Genomic DNA, 18502 nt, shown 5'->3' on the forward strand with positions numbered 1-18502 from the left:
TATTTTCATTTGTCAAAGGAGGAGATGAATGGGCGTATTCTCCATGGCTCAATGCTTGCAACGTGCTGCATTTAGGTGTGGCGGTAAACCAGGACAAGCGACAACACAACAATGCCCTAGAACAGACACACCTGTTATACTCATTAAACTAATTATATACTACTTCACCACCTGAAACCAGGGGAAAATATTAGACTGAATGGACTGATCACTGGGCACCCTGGTATATAGACTAAAAGTGTCATGTGTTCTATATTTTCCTTTCATGGTTTCCAGTTTTCTTGTCCGCATTTGAAAATAATTAGCACCATGATTAATTGGGTGGTTACTCCTCATTGTAAGTGTGACGATGAAAGGAAACACTATAATTATGATGTAAGACATTCCATTGGGTGCATTTGGACCACACCACTGTTTTGTCAGTGGCTTAATAGAGGAGGAATGAAAGATAGACTCCACGTCATGTTCCATCAGAGTAAACAGTCATGGATTGAAGTCGGGCATGTATAGTCACCAAGGCTTTCAGGTGTTAACATGAAAGTACTTTCTTAATGTGACGTTTCTTTTATTTGGACTATGTGCCACATGTGTCTCAATGTTGTGTCTCAATAATATGGTAATATGGTATATTCCTCAAAGATTACCACACAATAGTGTCATGTATACTGTTAGGACACACAGGAGAATGGATAGCATCAACTATAAACGATCATTTGTATTCCAGTTGTTCAAAATATAAATCTGAATTTGTCATCAAAGCTGCTGGTGATCATATATGCATGTTACATTTTTCACATTTTACTGTCAATTATAATGAAAGCAGTTTGGCAGTTGGCCAGTCACAGCACTTGCAGCTCTCTCGAAAGACTAAATCAGATGGATAGTGTTGGATCGAGGTTATTCCATTGGCACATCTGTAATAAGCACATGGGGTATCGGGCTTGGCATAAAGACCCTGCTAGTGTTGCATTCGATCATATGCAAAGCCTCTACCTAAGAGGAGAATAAAGCAAATCTTTACACACACAGAAACACAGTCATGCATCTGAAATGTACTTACTGTGTTTATGTAAACATGGTCCCCAGTGTCGGTGTACCCCTTGTACAATGGACTGTGATATCCTGTGACACTTTCCCAGGTGCCATGGAAGTCACAAGTCATCACATTAATGAAAATCCAGCTACCTGTGGTACAAATGAGAACAGATTTACTCAAATAAAGACAGTGATTCAGCTAATGTACACAGATGAATTGTTGTGTGCACACAAAGCTGAGGTCAAATCTTGTGATTTGAAATATTTCTTCTTAATTTCTAAGAGCCACATTTCTGCCTGAAATACCAGCCTGTTTATTAAATTGAAATCAAACTAGTATCGAGTCGATTCCAGTTTTAACCACAGCGAGGCGTTTAACCTGCTGGTTAAGTACTTTTCTTCAGAACAATAGAAGGGAGCGAGACAAGTAATTGGTGTCCTCTTATTATTTCCTTGTTTTGCAGGCTAAGTAATGTAAACGTATGTATTTCAGTGTGTCGTAAAGTGTGCCAAAGAAATTATTTATTAAGATTGTTTGAATGTTTTTTTCCCCAAGACTTCCCTCTTAGAGCAGATTTCAAATATACAGATTTTTGGGAAATAGCAATTCTAACACATCAGGGCACTGGGACAGGTTATATAATAACATTTTATGTACAAGGTTATATTGAATAAATGTATTTTCAACATTTGATTTGTTCGATAAGTTTTATTTGTTGATATACATACACAATTCTTTAACAATTTCAACTCAAAACAATAATTATGACGTACTGCCAATCAAACATGTAAAAACTACAACAAATGACAACAATTAACATATTCAGTGTACATAGAATCACTTCTTTATAACAATAGTTTTGGGCTACGCGGTTTCACCTGCGTTGAACCCGGGGAGTAACCAGACGGAGGCTATTTCCTTTAAGCTTCTTCAGCATATATTTATTTAGAGATATTAACACGAGCTTCAACTCGGCGGGAACAATTACCGGAAGGGAACAGGAAAAGCAGAATGACGTCACTGCAGGTTCCACTCCGTCAGCGCTACAGCGACCCCCGCAGGCAAGAACATAGCACTGCATTCCAGTCAACAGCTACACAAACACACCAACCAGTACATAAATAAATGTCTCTTAACACCCCCACTTGTACTCAGGTTGTGGAGATACAAACAAAAACAAAAGAAAAACAAATCACAATCAAATACAGTGCAGATGTGGACCTCTTCCACACTTTTAAACACCAATCATAACACCTGCAAACTTTTTCAATTTTAGTTTAGTGGCAGGTTTGGTCATGATGTCTGTGACCATCTCTTCAGGAGTGCAATATACCAAGGTCATCCTTCCCTCGTTCACAATGGACCTTATGAAGTGATACTTAATGTCCACATGTTTACACCTCTGTCTGCTTACAGGGTTTTTGGCTAAGGCAATTGTTCCCTGGTTGTCCTCATGCACGACTGTCTGTGTGTATTTGTAGTCATCAATGTTTCTCAATAGCTGCTCTAGGTATATACACTCCTGCATAGTAGAAGCCAGAGCCATATATTCTGCCTCACAGGTTGAGAGCGCTACTGTAGGTTGTTTTCTAGTTTTCCATGAAACTAAAGAACTGTTTTTACTCAGGCTTACACAGTAACCTGTAGTGCTACGTCTGTCAGTGTTATCAGCTGCCCCAGTCAGCATCACTATAGGCTACTAGGCCTAACTCCTCCCTGTCGTTTCTCCTGAAACACAACTCTCTGTTTGTAGTGCCTCTGAGATACCTTAACACTTGTTTAACAGTATTGTTCCTCAGTTGGTTCACAAAAATATTGTGACAACTTGCTCACCACAAAACTTAAGTCCGGACGAGTACATGTTGTTAGATATATTAGGCTGCCCACAGCCTCTCTGTAGCATTTTCTGTGTGACACAGTTTTTGATCACAGGGAATTTCCCTGGGTTTACAGTTTTGCATATCAAACCTTTCCAATATCTTGTTGACATATGCTTCCTGTGACATCTTTACACATCCATCAGACTAAAGACTAAGACTTGAGTAAAATCGATACCAAGAAAATGCTTAAGTCTACCTAAATCTTTCATCTTGAATTTTTCTACAAGCATCTCTTTTATATCTTTCATTTCTTTTTCTGGCTAAATGGCTAGCTGCAATTATCAGATCATCCACCCAGATTAACATAACCACCTTCCCATGTTTTCTCCCGGCCAGAAAACAGCCAATTTGACAAGCGTAAGAGTATTGCTACAAAAAGCAGCACAGGGGTGCAGTGTTGCCAGGTGTACGATAATTATCGTATTTGTACGATAATTTTGCCCTCTGTACGATGTACGATCAATAATCCCAAAAAAAGGCCAAATATACGATAATTTGACCATTCCGTAAATGTGTGGTTGTAATCGGTTGTAATCAGCCTGTCGCAACTGTCTGTCGGGATTTTTTTTGTGAACCCTGAAGGGGTTCCAGCGTGCATCTGTTTCCGGAAACAGATGCACGCTGGAAAAAACAATAGTCTCCTCTCCGCTCTTCTTCATTTTATTCAGAAAACTGCCAAAGGCGGAGACGTGACATGACTGACGCAGACCGGACAGCTTATGAAGACCGAGGCGATTACGGCTACACACCACTTAGTTTTTTGTTAACATTAGATGTTGGGGTTAACTCGGGAAAAAAAAACCCTTGGCCTGTTGTTAATTTTTTTATTATTTATTATTAATTTGTTATTTTGGTTACCAGGTAATTTTACAGGTTATTATATAGCCAGGTTATATATGCACTTTGTTTTAAGTTATAACCTGGTAGCAGGCACTTTTTTTTTTGCATAAGTGTTGTTTTTGATTATTTTATTAGTTGTCATTTTTGAGGACAGAGACATGTTGTTGCTCTGAAAATAAAATGTTAATATGTGAAGCCTGATCTTTATTTTCTTGTCAGTTATCATGAATACTGTTTGTTTCGTCAAAAAAGTAAACCTGGTGCTATGTCTTTATTCACAGCAATCATTTGCAACTTTGTTTATTTTGTGTAGTTGTGGCACTCAGTACAGAATCAGGCACTGGAGGCGTGGTAGTAGTAGTAGTTGCAGTTGTGGTGGTTGTAGTAGGTGCAGCAGTAGTTGTGGTAGTAGTTGCAGTTGTGGTGGTTGTAGTAGGTGCAGCAGTAGTTGTACTTGTGGTAGCAGGTGTAGTAGTTGTGGTAGTAGGTGCAGCTGTGGTTGTGGTAGCAGGTGTAGTAGTAGTGGTAGTAGGTGCAGCAGTACTTGTCGTGGTTGTGGTAGCAGGTGTAGTAGTAGTGGTAGTAGATGCAGCAGTAGTTGTGGTGGTTGTGATAGCAGGTGTGGAAGTTGTGGTAGTAGGTGCAGCAGTACTTGTAGTAGTAGGTTCAGCAGTAGGTGTGGTTGTGGTAGCAGGTGTAGTAGTAATAGTGGTGGTTGTTGTAAAGCAATTTGAAAAAAATGCTTTATCACAAGTACAGCTCATTGCAATAGCACTGCTTATGGGCTGTAACTTTATCGACAACATTTACAACCTAAATTAAATTGTTTAGTTGTGGGGCAGTATTGGAGAGTAGGAACCCCACTGGAACAGGTGTAATAGCTTGATGGGTCATTAGGGTTGGCTATTATACCTGACTGTCTGTTTCCTGAACAGGAACGCAGTACAGATTTAGGCACTGGAGGCGTGGTAGTAGTAGTAGTAGTAGTTGCTGTAGTGGTGGTTGAAGTTGGTGCAGCAGTAGTTGTGGTAGAAGTTGCAGTTGTGGTGGTTGAAGTAGGTGCAGCAGTAATTGTGGTTGTGGTAGCAGGTGTAGTAGTTGTGGTAGTAGGTGCAGCAGTAGTAGTGGTGGTTGTGGTAACAGGTGTGGTAGTTGTGGTGGTAGGTGCAGGAGTAGTTGTGGTGGTTGTGGTAGCGGGTGTGGTAGTTGTGGTTGTAGATGCAGCAGTAGTTGTGGTAGTAGGTGCAGGAGTAGTTGTGGTGGTTGTGGTAGCGTGTGTGGTAGTTGTGGTAGTAGGTGCAGCAGTAGTTGTGGTGGTTGTGGTAGTGGGTGTGGTAGTTGTGGTTGTAGGTGCAGCAGTAGTTGTGGTAGTAGGTGCAGGTGTAGTGGTTGTGGTAGCAGGTGTAGTAGTTGTGGTAGCAGGTGTAGTCGTTGTGGTAGTAGGGGCAGCAGTAGTTGTGGTGGTTGTGGTAGCAGGTGTAGAAGTTGTGGTTGTAGGTGCAGCAGTAGTTGTGGTAGTAGGTGCAGGTGTAGTGGTTGTGGTAGCAGGTGTAGTAGTTGTGGTAGCAGGTGTGGTCGTTGTGGTAGTAGGGGCAGCAGTAGTTGTGGTGGTTGTGGTAGCAGGTGTAGAAGATGTGGTTGTAGGTGCAGCAGTAGTTGTGGTAGTAGGTGCAGGTGTAGTGGTTGTGGTAGCAGGTGTAGTAGTTGTGGTAGTAGGTGCAGCAGTAGTTGTGGTGGTTGTGGTAGCAGGTGTAGTAGTTGTGGTTGTAGGTGCAGCAGTAGTTGTGGTAGTAGGTGCAGTTGTGGTGGTTGAAGTAGGTGCATCAGTAGTTGTGGTTGTGGTAGCAGGGGTAGTAGTTGTGGTAGCAGGTGAAGCAGTGGTTGTGGTAGTTGTTGTAGCAGGTGTAGTAGTTGTTGTAGTAGGTGCAGCAGTGGTTGTGGTAGCAAGTGTGGTAGTTGTGGTTGTAGGTGCAGCAGTAGTTGTGGTGGTTGTGGTAACAGGTGTAGTGGTTGTGGTTGTAGGTGCAGCAGAAGTTGTGGTGGTTGTGGTAGTGGGTGTGGTAGTTGTGGTTGTAGGGGCAGCAGTAGTTGTGGTGGTTGTGGTAGCAGGTGTAGAAGTTGTGGTTGTAGGTGCAGCAGTAGTTGTGGTAGTAGGTGCAGGTGTAGTAGTTGTGGTAGCAGGTGTAGTAGTTGTGGTAGTAGGTGCAGCAGTAGTTGTGGTTGTGGTAGCAGGTGTAGTAGTTGTGGTAGTAGGTGCAGCAGTGGTTGTGGTAGTTGTGGTAGCAGGTGTAGTAGTTGTGGTAGTAGGTGCAGCAGTAGTTGTGGTAGCAAGTGTGGTAGTTGTGGTTGTAGGTGCAGCAGTAGTTGTGGTGGTTGTGGTAGCAGGTGTAGTAGTTGTGGTTGAAGGTGCAGCAGAAGTTGGGGTGGTAGTGGTAGCAGGTGTAGTAGTTGTTGTAGTAGGTGCAGCAGTGGTTGTGGTAGCAAGTGTGGTAGTTGTGGTTGTAGGTGCAGCAGTAGTTGTGGTTGTGGTAGCAGATGTAGAAGTAGTTGTAGTCGGTGCAGCAGTAGTAGTGGTGGTTGTGGTAGCCGGTGTAGTAGTTGTTGTAGTAGGTGCAGCAGTGGTTGTGGTAGCAAGTGTGGTAGTTGTGGTTGTAGGTGCAGCAGTTGTTGTGGTGGTTGTGGTAGCAGGTGTAGTGGTTGTGGTTGTAGGTGCAGCAGTAGTTGTGGTAGCCGGTGTAGTAGTTGTTGTAGTAGGTGCAGCAGTGGTTGTGGTAGCAAGTGTGGTAGTTGTGGTTGTAGGTGCAGCAGTTGTTGTGGTGGTTGTGGTAGCAGGTGTAGTCGTTGTGGTTGTAGGTGCAGCAGTAGTTGTGGTGGTTGTGGTAGCAGGTGTAGTGGTTGTGGTTGTAGGTGCAGCAGAAGTTGTGGTGGTTGTGGTAGTGGGTGTGGTAGTTGTGGTTGTAGGTGCAGGTGTAGTAGTTGTGGTAGCAGGTGTAGTAGTTGTGGTAGTAGGGGCAGCAGTAGTTGTGGTGGTTGTGGTAGCAGGTGTAGAAGTTGTCGTTGTAGGTGCAGCAGTAGTTGTGGTAGTAGGTGCAGGCGTAGTAGTTGTGGTAGCAGGTGTAGTAGTTGTGGTAGTAGGTGCAGCAGTAGTTGTGGTGGTTGTGGTAGCAGGTGTAGTAGTTGTGGTTGTAGGTGCAGCAGTAGTTGTGGTAGTAGTTGCAGTGGTGGTGGTTGTAGTAGGTGCAGCAGTAGTTGTGGTAGTTGTGGTAGCAGGTGTAGGTGTTGTTGTAGTAGGTGCAGCAGTAGTTGTGGTAGCAAGTGTGGTAGTTGTGGTTGTAGGTGCAGCAGTAGTTGTGGTGGTTGTGGTAGCAGGTGTAGTAGTTGTGGTTGAAGGTGCAGCAGTAGTTGGGGTGGTAGTGGTAGCAGGTGTAGTAGTTGTTGTAGTAGGTGCAGCAGTGGTTGTGGTAGCAATTGTGGTAGTTGTGGTTGTAGGTGCAGCAGGAGTTGTGGTTGTGGTAGCAGATGTAGAAGTAGTTGTAGTAGGTGCAGCAGTAGTAGTGGTGATTGTGGTAGCAGGTGTAGTAGTTGTTGTAGTAGGTGCAGCAGTGGTTGTGGTAGCAAGTGTGCTAGTTGTGGTTGTAGGTGCAGCAGTGGTTGTGGTAGCAAGTGTGCTAGTTGTGGTTGTAGGTGCAGCAGTAGTTGTGGTGGTTGTGGTAGCAGGTGTAGTAGTTGTGGTTGTAGGTGCAGCAGTAGTTGTGGTGGTTGTGGTAGTAGGTGTAGTAGTTGTGGTTGTAGGTGCAGCAGTAGTTGGGATGGTTGTGGTAGCAGGTGTATTAGATGTGGTAGTAGGTGCAGCAGTAGTTGTGGTGGTTGTGGTAGCAGGTGTAGAAGTTGTGGTAGTGGGTGTAGCAGTGGTTGTGGTAGTTGGTGTAGTAGTTGTGATAGTTGGTGTGGCAGTAGTTGTTGTGGTAGTGGTATCGGGTGTAGTAGTTGTGGTAGTAGGTGCAGGTGTAGTAGTTGTGATAGCATGTGTAGTAGTTGTGGTAGTAGGTGCAGCAGTAGTGGTGGTGGTTGTGGTAGCAGGTCTCGTAGTTGTCGTTGTAGGTGCAGCAGTAGTTGTGGTGGTTGTGGTAGCAGGTGAAGTAGTTGTGGTAGTTGGTGCAGCAGTTGTTGTAGTAGTAGTTGCAGTTGTGGTGGTTGTAGTAGGTGCAGCAGTAGTTGTGGTGGTTGTGGTAGCAGGTGTAGTAGTTGTGGTAGTTGGTGCAGCAGTAGTTGCGGTGGTTGTGGTAGCAGGTGTAGTAGTTGTGGTAGTAGGTGCAGCAGTAGTTGTGGTGATTGTGGTAGCAGGTGTAGAAGTTGTCGTAGTAGGTGCAGCAGTGGTTGTGGTAGCAGGTGTAGTAGTTGTGGTAGTAGGTGCTGCAGTAGTTGTGGCGGTTGTCGTAGCAGGTGTAGTAGTTGTGGTTGTAGGTGCAACAGTAGTTGTGGTGGTTGTGGTAGCAGGTGTAGAAGTTGCGGTTGTAAGTGCAGCAGTAGTTGTGGTAGTTGTGGTAGGGGTTGTAGTAGTTGTGGTAGCAGTTGCAGCAGTAGTTGTGGTAGTAGGTGCAGCAGCAGTTGTGGTAGCAGGTGTGGTAGTAGGAGGTCCAGCATTAGTTGTGGTAGTAGGTGCAGCAGTAGTTGTTGTAGTAGGTGCAGCACTAGTTGTGGTTGTGGTAGCGGGTGTAGTAGTTGTGGTAGTAGGTGCAGCAGTAGTTGTGATTGTGGTAGCGGGTGTGGTAGTTGTGGTAGTAGGTACAGCAGTTGTTGTGGTAGTTGTGGTAGTAGGTGCAGGTGTAGTAGTTGTGGTAGCAGGTGTAGTAGTTGTGGTAGTAGGTGCAGCAGTAGTTGTGGTTGTGGTAGCAGGTGTAGTAGTTGTGGTAGTAGGTGCAGCAGTGGTTGTGGTAGTTGTGGTAGCAGGTGTAGTAGTTGTGGTAGTAGGTGCAGCAGTAGTTGTGGTAGCAAGTGTGGTAGTTGTGGTTGTAGGTGCAGCAGTAGTTGTGGTGGTTGTGGTAGCAGGTGTAGTAGTTGTGGTTGAAGGTGCAGCAGAAGTTGGGGTGGTAGTGGTAGCAGGTGTAGTAGTTGTTGTAGTAGGTGCAGCAGTGGTTGTGGTAGCAAGTGTGGTAGTTGTGGTTGTAGGTGCAGCAGTAGTTGTGGTTGTGGTAGCAGATGTAGAAGTAGTTGTAGTCGGTGCAGCAGTAGTAGTGGTGGTTGTGGTAGCCGGTGTAGTAGTTGTTGTAGTAGGTGCAGCAGTGGTTGTGGTAGCAAGTGTGGTAGTTGTGGTTGTAGGTGCAGCAGTTGTTGTGGTGGTTGTGGTAGCAGGTGTAGTGGTTGTGGTTGTAGGTGCAGCAGTAGTTGTGGTAGCCGGTGTAGTAGTTGTTGTAGTAGGTGCAGCAGTGGTTGTGGTAGCAAGTGTGGTAGTTGTGGTTGTAGGTGCAGCAGTTGTTGTGGTGGTTGTGGTAGCAGGTGTAGTCGTTGTGGTTGTAGGTGCAGCAGTAGTTGTGGTGGTTGTGGTAGCAGGTGTAGTGGTTGTGGTTGTAGGTGCAGCAGAAGTTGTGGTGGTTGTGGTAGTGGGTGTGGTAGTTGTGGTTGTAGGTGCAGGTGTAGTAGTTGTGGTAGCAGGTGTAGTAGTTGTGGTAGTAGGGGCAGCAGTAGTTGTGGTGGTTGTGGTAGCAGGTGTAGAAGTTGTCGTTGTAGGTGCAGCAGTAGTTGTGGTAGTAGGTGCAGGCGTAGTAGTTGTGGTAGCAGGTGTAGTAGTTGTGGTAGTAGGTGCAGCAGTAGTTGTGGTGGTTGTGGTAGCAGGTGTAGTAGTTGTGGTTGTAGGTGCAGCAGTAGTTGTGGTAGTAGTTGCAGTGGTGGTGGTTGTAGTAGGTGCAGCAGTAGTTGTGGTAGTTGTGGTAGCAGGTGTAGGTGTTGTTGTAGTAGGTGCAGCAGTAGTTGTGGTAGCAAGTGTGGTAGTTGTGGTTGTAGGTGCAGCAGTAGTTGTGGTGGTTGTGGTAGCAGGTGTAGTAGTTGTGGTTGAAGGTGCAGCAGTAGTTGGGGTGGTAGTGGTAGCAGGTGTAGTAGTTGTTGTAGTAGGTGCAGCAGTGGTTGTGGTAGCAATTGTGGTAGTTGTGGTTGTAGGTGCAGCAGGAGTTGTGGTTGTGGTAGCAGATGTAGAAGTAGTTGTAGTAGGTGCAGCAGTAGTAGTGGTGATTGTGGTAGCAGGTGTAGTAGTTGTTGTAGTAGGTGCAGCAGTGGTTGTGGTAGCAAGTGTGCTAGTTGTGGTTGTAGGTGCAGCAGTGGTTGTGGTAGCAAGTGTGCTAGTTGTGGTTGTAGGTGCAGCAGTAGTTGTGGTGGTTGTGGTAGCAGGTGTAGTAGTTGTGGTTGTAGGTGCAGCAGTAGTTGTGGTGGTTGTGGTAGTAGGTGTAGTAGTTGTGGTTGTAGGTGCAGCAGTAGTTGGGATGGTTGTGGTAGCAGGTGTATTAGATGTGGTAGTAGGTGCAGCAGTAGTTGTGGTGGTTGTGGTAGCAGGTGTAGAAGTTGTGGTAGTGGGTGTAGCAGTGGTTGTGGTAGTTGGTGTAGTAGTTGTGATAGTTGGTGTGGCAGTAGTTGTTGTGGTAGTGGTATCGGGTGTAGTAGTTGTGGTGGTAGGTGCAGGTGTAGTAGTTGTGATAGCATGTGTAGTAGTTGTGGTAGTAGGTGCAGCAGTAGTGGTGGTGGTTGTGGTAGCAGGTCTCGTAGTTGTCGTTGTAGGTGCAGCAGTAGTTGTGGTGGTTGTGGTAGCAGGTGAAGTAGTTGTGGTAGTTGGTGCAGCAGTTGTTGTAGTAGTAGTTGCAGTTGTGGTGGTTGTAGTAGGTGCAGCAGTAGTTGTGGTGGTTGTGGTAGCAGGTGTAGTAGTTGTGGTAGTTGGTGCAGCAGTAGTTGCGGTGGTTGTGGTAGCAGGTGTAGTAGTTGTGGTAGTAGGTGCAGCAGTAGTTGTGGTGATTGTGGTAGCAGGTGTAGAAGTTGTCGTAGTAGGTGCAGCAGTGGTTGTGGTAGCAGGTGTAGTAGTTGTGGTAGTAGGTGCTGCAGTAGTTGTGGCGGTTGTGGTAGCAGGTGTAGTAGTTGTGGTTGTAGGTGCAACAGTAGTTGTGGTGGTTGTGGTAGCAGGTGTAGAAGTTGCGGTTGTAAGTGCAGCAGTAGTTGTGGTAGTTGTGGTAGGGGTTGTAGTAGTTGTGGTAGCAGTTGCAGCAGTAGTTGTGGTAGTAGGTGCAGCAGCAGTTGTGGTAGCAGGTGTGGTAGTAGGAGGTCCAGCATTAGTTGTGGTAGTAGGTGCAGCAGTAGTTGTTGTAGTAGGTGCAGCACTAGTTGTGGTTGTGGTAGCGGGTGTAGTAGTTGTGGTAGTAGGTGCAGCAGTAGTTGTGATTGTGGTAGCGGGTGTGGTAGTTGTGGTAGTAGGTACAGCAGTTGTTGTGGTAGTAGTTGTAGTAGTCGTGGTAGTAGGTACAGCAGTAGTTGTGGTGGTTGTGGTAGCAGGTGTAGTAGTTGTGGTAGTAGATGCAGCAGTCGTTGTGGTAGTAGGTGTAGTAGTTGTGGTAGTAGGTGCAGCAGTAGTTGTGGTGGTTGTGGTAGCAGGTGTAGTAGTTGTGGTAGCAGTTGTAGCAGAAGTTGTGGTGGTTGTGGTCGCGGGTGTAGTAGTTGTGGTAGTAGGTGTAGCAAAAGTTGTGGTGGTTGTGGTAGAAGGTGTCGTTGTGGTAGTAGGTGCAAGAGTAGTTGTAGCGGTATGTGTGGCAGTTGTTGTAGTAGGTACAGCAGTAGTTGTGGTGGTAGGTACAGCAGTAGTTGTGGTGGTTGTGGTAGCAGGTGAAGTAGTTGTGGTAGTAGGGGCAGTAGAAGTTGTGGTGGTTGTGGTAGCATGTGTAGTAGTTGTGGTAGTAGGTGCAAGAGTAGTTGTAGTGGTAGGTGTAGTAGTTGTGATAGTAGTAGGTTCAGCAGTAGTTGTGGTAGTAGGTTCAGCAGTAGTTGTAGTAGTAGGTACAGCAGTAGTTGTGGTGGTTGTGGAAGTGGGTGTAGTAGTTGTAGAAGTAGGTGCAGCAGTAGTTGTGGTGGTTGTGGTAGCAGGTGTAGTAGTTGTGGTAGTAGGTGCAGCAGTAGTTGTGGTTGTGGTAGCAGGTGTAGTAGTTGTGGTAGTAGGTGTAGCAGTAGTTGTGGTAGCAGTTGTAGTAGTGGTAGAAGGTGTAGCTGTTGTAGTAGGTATTGTAGTTGTTGTGGTAGTAGATGTAGCTGTAGTTGTGGTAGTAGGTGTTGTTGCCGCGATAGTAGTGGTAGTCGGTATAGGTGTGTTTGTTGTAGTAGGGGTAGCCACAGTGGTAGTAGGTGTGGTAGTTGTGGTTGTGGTAGAAGCTGTAGTAGTTATGGTAGTAGGTATAGGTGTGGTAGAAGTCACAGGTGAGCTTGTTCCTGTGCAGCAATTGCAGGTTGATGAAAAGACTGTACCTGTGGGGCATGATTTTAGAATGGGAATATCACACCCCTGGTAATAGGTAGTGCTGTCTGCACTATTCGGAAAAAAACATTCATTTTCATCTGGTAGAATATTGTTGACAAGAGTGTAAGTAGCTGGAGATGTGGTTGCAGGAGGTGTAGTTGTGGCTGTGGTTGGAAGTGTAGTTGGCCTTGTTATTTCCGGTCCTGGACAGTAGAAAGAGTAAATCTATGTTTAATCATGCTTTTCATTACATTGTACACACAATCCTTTCAATTTGGCTAATAAGATATTGTTTTTGAAAGTAATGCTGCTGTTTCACGGCAGTTCACAAACATCTGGAATGTATTTCTAGAATATATATTTTGTCATTAGTGTAATTAGTGTTTGTATTATTCTTTTTCATTCATTCTTCATTACCCTTCCTCATTATGTGGGAGACACATACTTGTCTTAAGAAATGGATAATAACGAGTTCATCAAAAGAGCTCAAACAGTTTAACAGACCAAACAGTGGTCAGGTCAGGTATAGAAGCTCATTACATTAAGCAAAAATATATTTTTTTACTAACTCTAACTTAAATCACCACCTTTTAATAATTTTGATATTTTTCACAAATATTTGGTTTACCTGAAAGTAGAAGATTGTGCAACTGGTTGACGAGAGGGTAATGTCCCTGTTCACAGAATTCTCCGTTAAAGTCATCGAGGTCCAGCGCCCAGACGAAGACTCCTCCAAATTTGTTTTTTACATAATTAGCCTGATAAATGAAGAAAACACTTAAACCATTGAATTCATGTTTACAAAAGAACTGTTGTTTCACATGGTTTTGCACACCAGATGCAATGTAGTGGGCTCTAGATGCTATTTCTGAGCACCAGATATGTTCTCATGCTCATCAGATACTATTTGGTGAGCGCCACATAATGATGTAATAAAATAACCAATGATGACTGCCAAGCAAAGAATTAAAGTGAAGTGGCAAATACCCACATTTTTGGCATCTTGACACCATTTATAAGTGGAATATGATTTCCCTTTCAAGCCTTTGTGCATACCAGTGTCTGGTATTGATAATATATGTTACACTTTAGTTAAAGTGCAAAGTGCGACGGGTGTACTGTGTGCCGCGCTAGTGGTGAATGCGCCGGCTGCGGTGAGTGAGTTCACCAGTGAGTACATCGATTGGTGCATCGGTGAGTGCTCCGCTGAATGTGGCAGTGAGTGCGCCGGCACACTATCGGTGCAGCCGCCAGCAAACGGCAAGTGCGCGATAGTGTGAGTGATGGAAGGTCAAGTGGCCGGTGTGGGGGCCACCGGGGGGGCCAGCGAATTTCCAGGGGGGGGCGCGGCCAACCCTGGCCCCTCCCTAATGGCGCCACTGCATAAATGGATGCAATTTGGTCCCAATCTGGATAAGTATCATGATGTGGTGAACTGAAATGTATGGACTAGAGCAGGGGTACTCAACTTCAGAGGCCAAGAGGGCCAAATTTAAACCACAACACGTGCAAAGGACCACAAATTATTATTAACATTTATTTGTTCCAGTTTATTTCCTGTATTTACTACTGCTGTTTAATATGCTGTCTTGCTAGTAATTTTTTAATGCATTGCAAAGCATCATGGAATATTTAACAAATATTCTCAATTTGAGTAACAAATGTGGTGTAGCGAATGCGTTTCCAAGGTTGACAGGGGTTGGTCAAGCTGATGTTTTATGAACACTGGAGTGAATAGCTTTGCATTGATGACATTGATAACGTTTGCAATTGCTACTTATTCCTAGTGAGAGCTCTGAGTCTGCATTCTTTTTACAAGTACTTTCAGATCTGGTTGTTGCCCAGTTGTAGCTGCTCTGAGCTCTCCACCTCTCAGCTTGCCACACAATTGCTCTTGCAAAATGCAGTGATATGAGAAGAAGTCAGGCTTTTCAGGATCTTTTCTGAGCGAAGCAATTAATCCTTTCTCGTTTCCTACCATGGAAGGAGCCCCATCAGTAGTCAGAGAAACCAGCTTTTTTAAGTTGATGTTTTTGCCTGGTCCGTGAAAAAAGCTCATCATTGCAGAATGAATGTCCTCTCCCTTTGTTTGCCCTGTTAGCGGTAGCAAAGCCAGCATTTCCTCGGCAAATGTGTCCCCTTCAAGAAAGCGCACCCAGACTATAAGTCTGTGCGGTCGGTGGATTCATCCAATGCTAGGCTAAAGTACTCACACTTTCAACGTCTTTTATCAACTGTGATAAAAGATCGTCTGAAATTACTTCCACTCTCCTGGTGGTTGAATCAGACAACTGCAGCTTAACTTAAATTAAAGGTGCACTGCCTAATTTTCACACGATTTTGGTTGGCTAATTATAATTATTATGCATTCATAACCAGGCATGTCGGGGCCACAATATGAAATCCACATGCCGCCTGTTAGGGAAGCCTGGACTAGAGACTATCACTGCTGCACAGAAAATTACAGAGCTTCACACATTCAACAACCATTATTGTGTAACTGTGATGATGCTGATTCAGTATGTAAACAGTTTTGGTTGGTTTTGTCCTTGATAATTCCAGAAAGATCCAGAAAAACATGATTATTATGTTAGTCATTTCATTGAATCAATCTTTTGATTCTCAATGTTTTTAGGACAGCTCATCATTAGTAAGATAATTCTGACTTCTAGGCTTGTTTGGTAGAGGAAGGTGCTCTAAAGAATCCCCCTCTAGTTTGCCAATGAATTACTGAACTACAGTTTTAAAGAAAAGGATACTGACCTTTAGTTCAGCACTTGCTTTGTTATCGAATCCGATCCAATCATATGTCATGGTGCCATATGGAACTTGTTGATCTGCAATCGACTGGACAGGTACTCCTTCAAGATAAAGGCAAGTCTAAAAGAATAATTAAATGTCAGTGTCTGATCACATGCATGGACATAAACAACAACTTAACACATAATAAGCAGTGAAAGGTTTTGTGTTTGGCTATGGACAAAAATTACACAGTTTTACCTCATAATAGGACCAGATGTTGTTTTCCATGGTGTAACAGCCTTCATCAGCAGGGCCACCAGATGGTGCTCCAACACCATTGGCAGCAGTGGAAAGATTAAAAGTTTGTCCATATGTAGCAAACCCTAAATTTAGCTTTCCTGCAGTTACTCCCTGGTCACGCCAGTACCGCATGGCAAAGTCCTAAATAATAAGAATTGGAATAGAAAGTTAAGCTCTTCCCTACACAAAATGTGAACTGGTTTAGCTATGAAACCCAGTACTTACTGTATTTGAGTAAATGTGGTCCCCTGTGTCATGGGATCCCCGGTATAATGGGCTGTGATGTGCAGTGGCACTCTCCCAGGCACCATGAAAGTCATAGGTCATCACATTAATGAAATCCAGGTACCTGACAAAATACAATTATGCTATCAATTAGTTTCTGTAGCATATAATCACAGAATCACGGAAACAGTAGTGAGAATAAAACTTAGTCTCACCCTCCAAACTTTGACACTTCATAACTGGCATCGATCATTGGTTTATGAGCAGCCACATTTGCAGTGATGATTAATCTGGGTTGGCCACTTGAGGTTCCTTCAGTCTCAAAGGTTTGAAAGATTTCCTATATAACATTGAAGCATATATCAGTCACACTGAGTTATATATAGTATGTAGCTTGTGTTGAAGATGTTGTATATTTCCAACACAATGAGTGAATCTAGATCACACCTGGCACAGCGCTGTGAATTTTTTCTTGTCGTTTGCATCACTTCCTTCACTTCCAGGGAACCTCCAGTCCAAGTTTAGCCCATCAAAGTTGTATGTTCTCAGTAGTATCATAGCAGACTGGATGAAAGCCAATCTGCTGCTTGGTGTTTGCGCCATCACACTGAATCTGATGAACATATGAACAATAAGTACTCTCAAGAAGATATTTCCCATGTTCTATTTGAATGGTACAGACGGAAAGACTAGTGCAAAGTGTTGTGTTATGTGCACCGAGACCTTGAGGGGGAATTCAAGCACACTTGATATTTGTGTTTACACGGATTCTATGTAGACTGGAATAATCTGAGCATTATTCATCTCTAAACGGTGAGGCAAAGTAGGAAAGAAATGTTGACTGGTAGGTGTGCAATACTTTTATAGGCACACTATTGGCCTATTAGAATTAGAATTAGAATTTATAATTGAAAGGCTGGTCACTATGGTTTCCACATGTAATGTTGTCTAATGGTTTTGTTTTATTTAAAAACACAAGGCACTCATTTGTATTGAAGCCCATATCAACCAGCTAAAAAAACAATGGTCAAAATTATGAGATAAGAAGTCAAAATTATGACTGCATCTTCTTTTACTTTCTTATCTCATAATTTCAACCTTTGACATCCTAATTATGATGATTTCTTTGTATGTAGAATTTATCTTTGGACTTTCACAACACATCAGATTAATATTATTAGAAATCCTTTGTCTCACTTTTCTCTGCAAATGTTCACGCCACCAACTGACAGAAGGGTTTTGAGCTCTGGATTCCTATGGGAATAAACAGATTGAGTAACAAATATGGAACATTACGCAAAAAATAACATTTATGCAATTTCCAAAATATTTCATGGTGAAGAACTGACTGTTTTTTTAGGTCATTTAGGGCCTTGTAGGAGCCTGTGTCCAATTGGTCAAAGGGGACCAGTTGATTGGCATCACTAATGCTGGCGTAGGCATAGATGACGTGGCTACACAGGTACGGATCAATGTTGCCAACAGTGAACTTCCCCTCAGCTTCTCTGAACTGGGACGATCTTGTGAAGAAACACACCAGTCTGTATGAAGAGGCTAAACAGACAAGAAACTCATTATAGCCTTTCATTTTTATATATTTATTTTGGATTTGTTATGAGTAAACAATAATCCTTTTACGCCATCTAACCCAATACAGAGATAATTAACTGCTTGCAAAACTGTTGAATATAAGTAGTTTATGCAAAACAAAAACTCACCCAAGTTGGCCATGATAACGCAGAGACCTTCAAAATGACAGAATTGAGTCAGTAATGGTTGAAATCAGATCTGAAGGAAACATTCTTTCATTCAGTTTACATTGCCTACCTGCAGTTAGGAGTAGTTTCCCCATGTTGCTTCTGTGTGGATGAATACAATAAATTAGATTAGATTATTATCTTAACTATTTTTTTTACATAGTTATTCTACAAGGCCCTTAACTAACAAAACACAGGGAACTCTGATGAAGGAGTTGCTGATACTGATGAAATATCTGAAAGATTGAATGTTTGGATGGTTTCTCTGCCTGAAAGTATGAGGAAGTTAGAAGTGCCTGAAGACATTTGAATGGGTTAAGACCAGTTCTAAGACAAGAGAGAAGTGTTGCAGTTGTCCAATATGTTACAGTACATTAATCTCTACATGTGACTCAGATAGGGAAAACAATAAATGATATTATATAGAAATATTACTTAGTTGCTAAAAGTCAGTTTAGTTCATGTTTTAATTAGAGAATTAGGGTTTAATTCAGAATCAAAACTAAGCCCTTGGTTTATAGCTTTGTGGCTTGACACAATTTCTATTGAATTTGCAGCCACTTTCTCTACCGTGGCTTTTGTACCAACAAGTGAAATGGGTTTTGTCGTGGGTGAGCTTTAAAAAATTGTGTGACATCAAAACACTCATATCTTAGCTACATTTGGGACATGTTCCATCAAGAGAAACACCTTCAGCTGAGTATCACCAGTGTTGCTGTGAAAAGAAATGTCATGTCTCCTGGTGAACCTGCCCAGTAATACCATTTTCAACTAAGAAGAGATCGACATAGAATAGGTCCTTGGGGAACTCAACAATTGTTTCCGCTTTTCAGGGAACACCCATTTCATTCATTTGCACAGTTGTGGTTTTATATGTCACGTCAATAACCAGATTTTTTTTCCTTATAACTGTAAAGTTAATTGACTTTAAAAGCTATTCTGATTCTGATTCTGATTCAATGTGACAAAGAAATTGTAAGAGCCATTGGATTACACTTCTTGACAGGCCACCATATCTGCTTCATCTATACCAAAAGCAATTGGTGATCCATTGTGTCTAGCAGCACCACAACTGAAACTGTCTGGCTGCAAATGGTGGTCTAATGTCAGTGACGGCTTTCATTGCCCTCTATGTGCTAAGGGGAGCTTGGAAACCGGCAACCACTAACGCCAACATTTCAAATTTGCAGTTAGAAAAGCTTTCACACCTTGCCAGTCGGGTGTTATTAGGTACTACAGGTTT

At 43.3% G+C, this 18502-nt stretch overlaps 1 protein-coding gene across 1 annotated transcript; it reads right to left on the minus strand.

Annotated features, from left to right (window-relative positions):
• Window positions 1-897: 897 nt before the first annotated feature.
• On the minus strand, window positions 898-17275 carry LOC143012913 (chitinase-3-like protein 1; the record flags this gene model as incomplete). Its single annotated transcript, XM_076166253.1, has 13 exons — window positions 898-993; window positions 1061-1185; window positions 11948-12243; window positions 12681-12684; window positions 12864-12993; window positions 14999-15115; window positions 15236-15418; window positions 15503-15626; window positions 15718-15842; window positions 15950-16115; window positions 16700-16756; window positions 16852-17056; window positions 17221-17275. Coding segments are annotated over 13 exons (1683 nt in total), but the record flags the coding sequence as incomplete, so codon positions are not given.
• Between the last annotated feature and the right edge of the window lie 1227 nt (window positions 17276-18502).

The sequence above is a fragment of the Genypterus blacodes genome, unplaced genomic scaffold (assembly GCF_046128005.1).
Source record: "Genypterus blacodes isolate CSIRO-AG114 ecotype Tasmania unplaced genomic scaffold, CSIRO-AGI_Gbla_v1 ptg000156l_1, whole genome shotgun sequence".
NCBI lineage: Eukaryota > Metazoa > Chordata > Actinopteri > Ophidiiformes > Ophidiidae > Genypterus > Genypterus blacodes.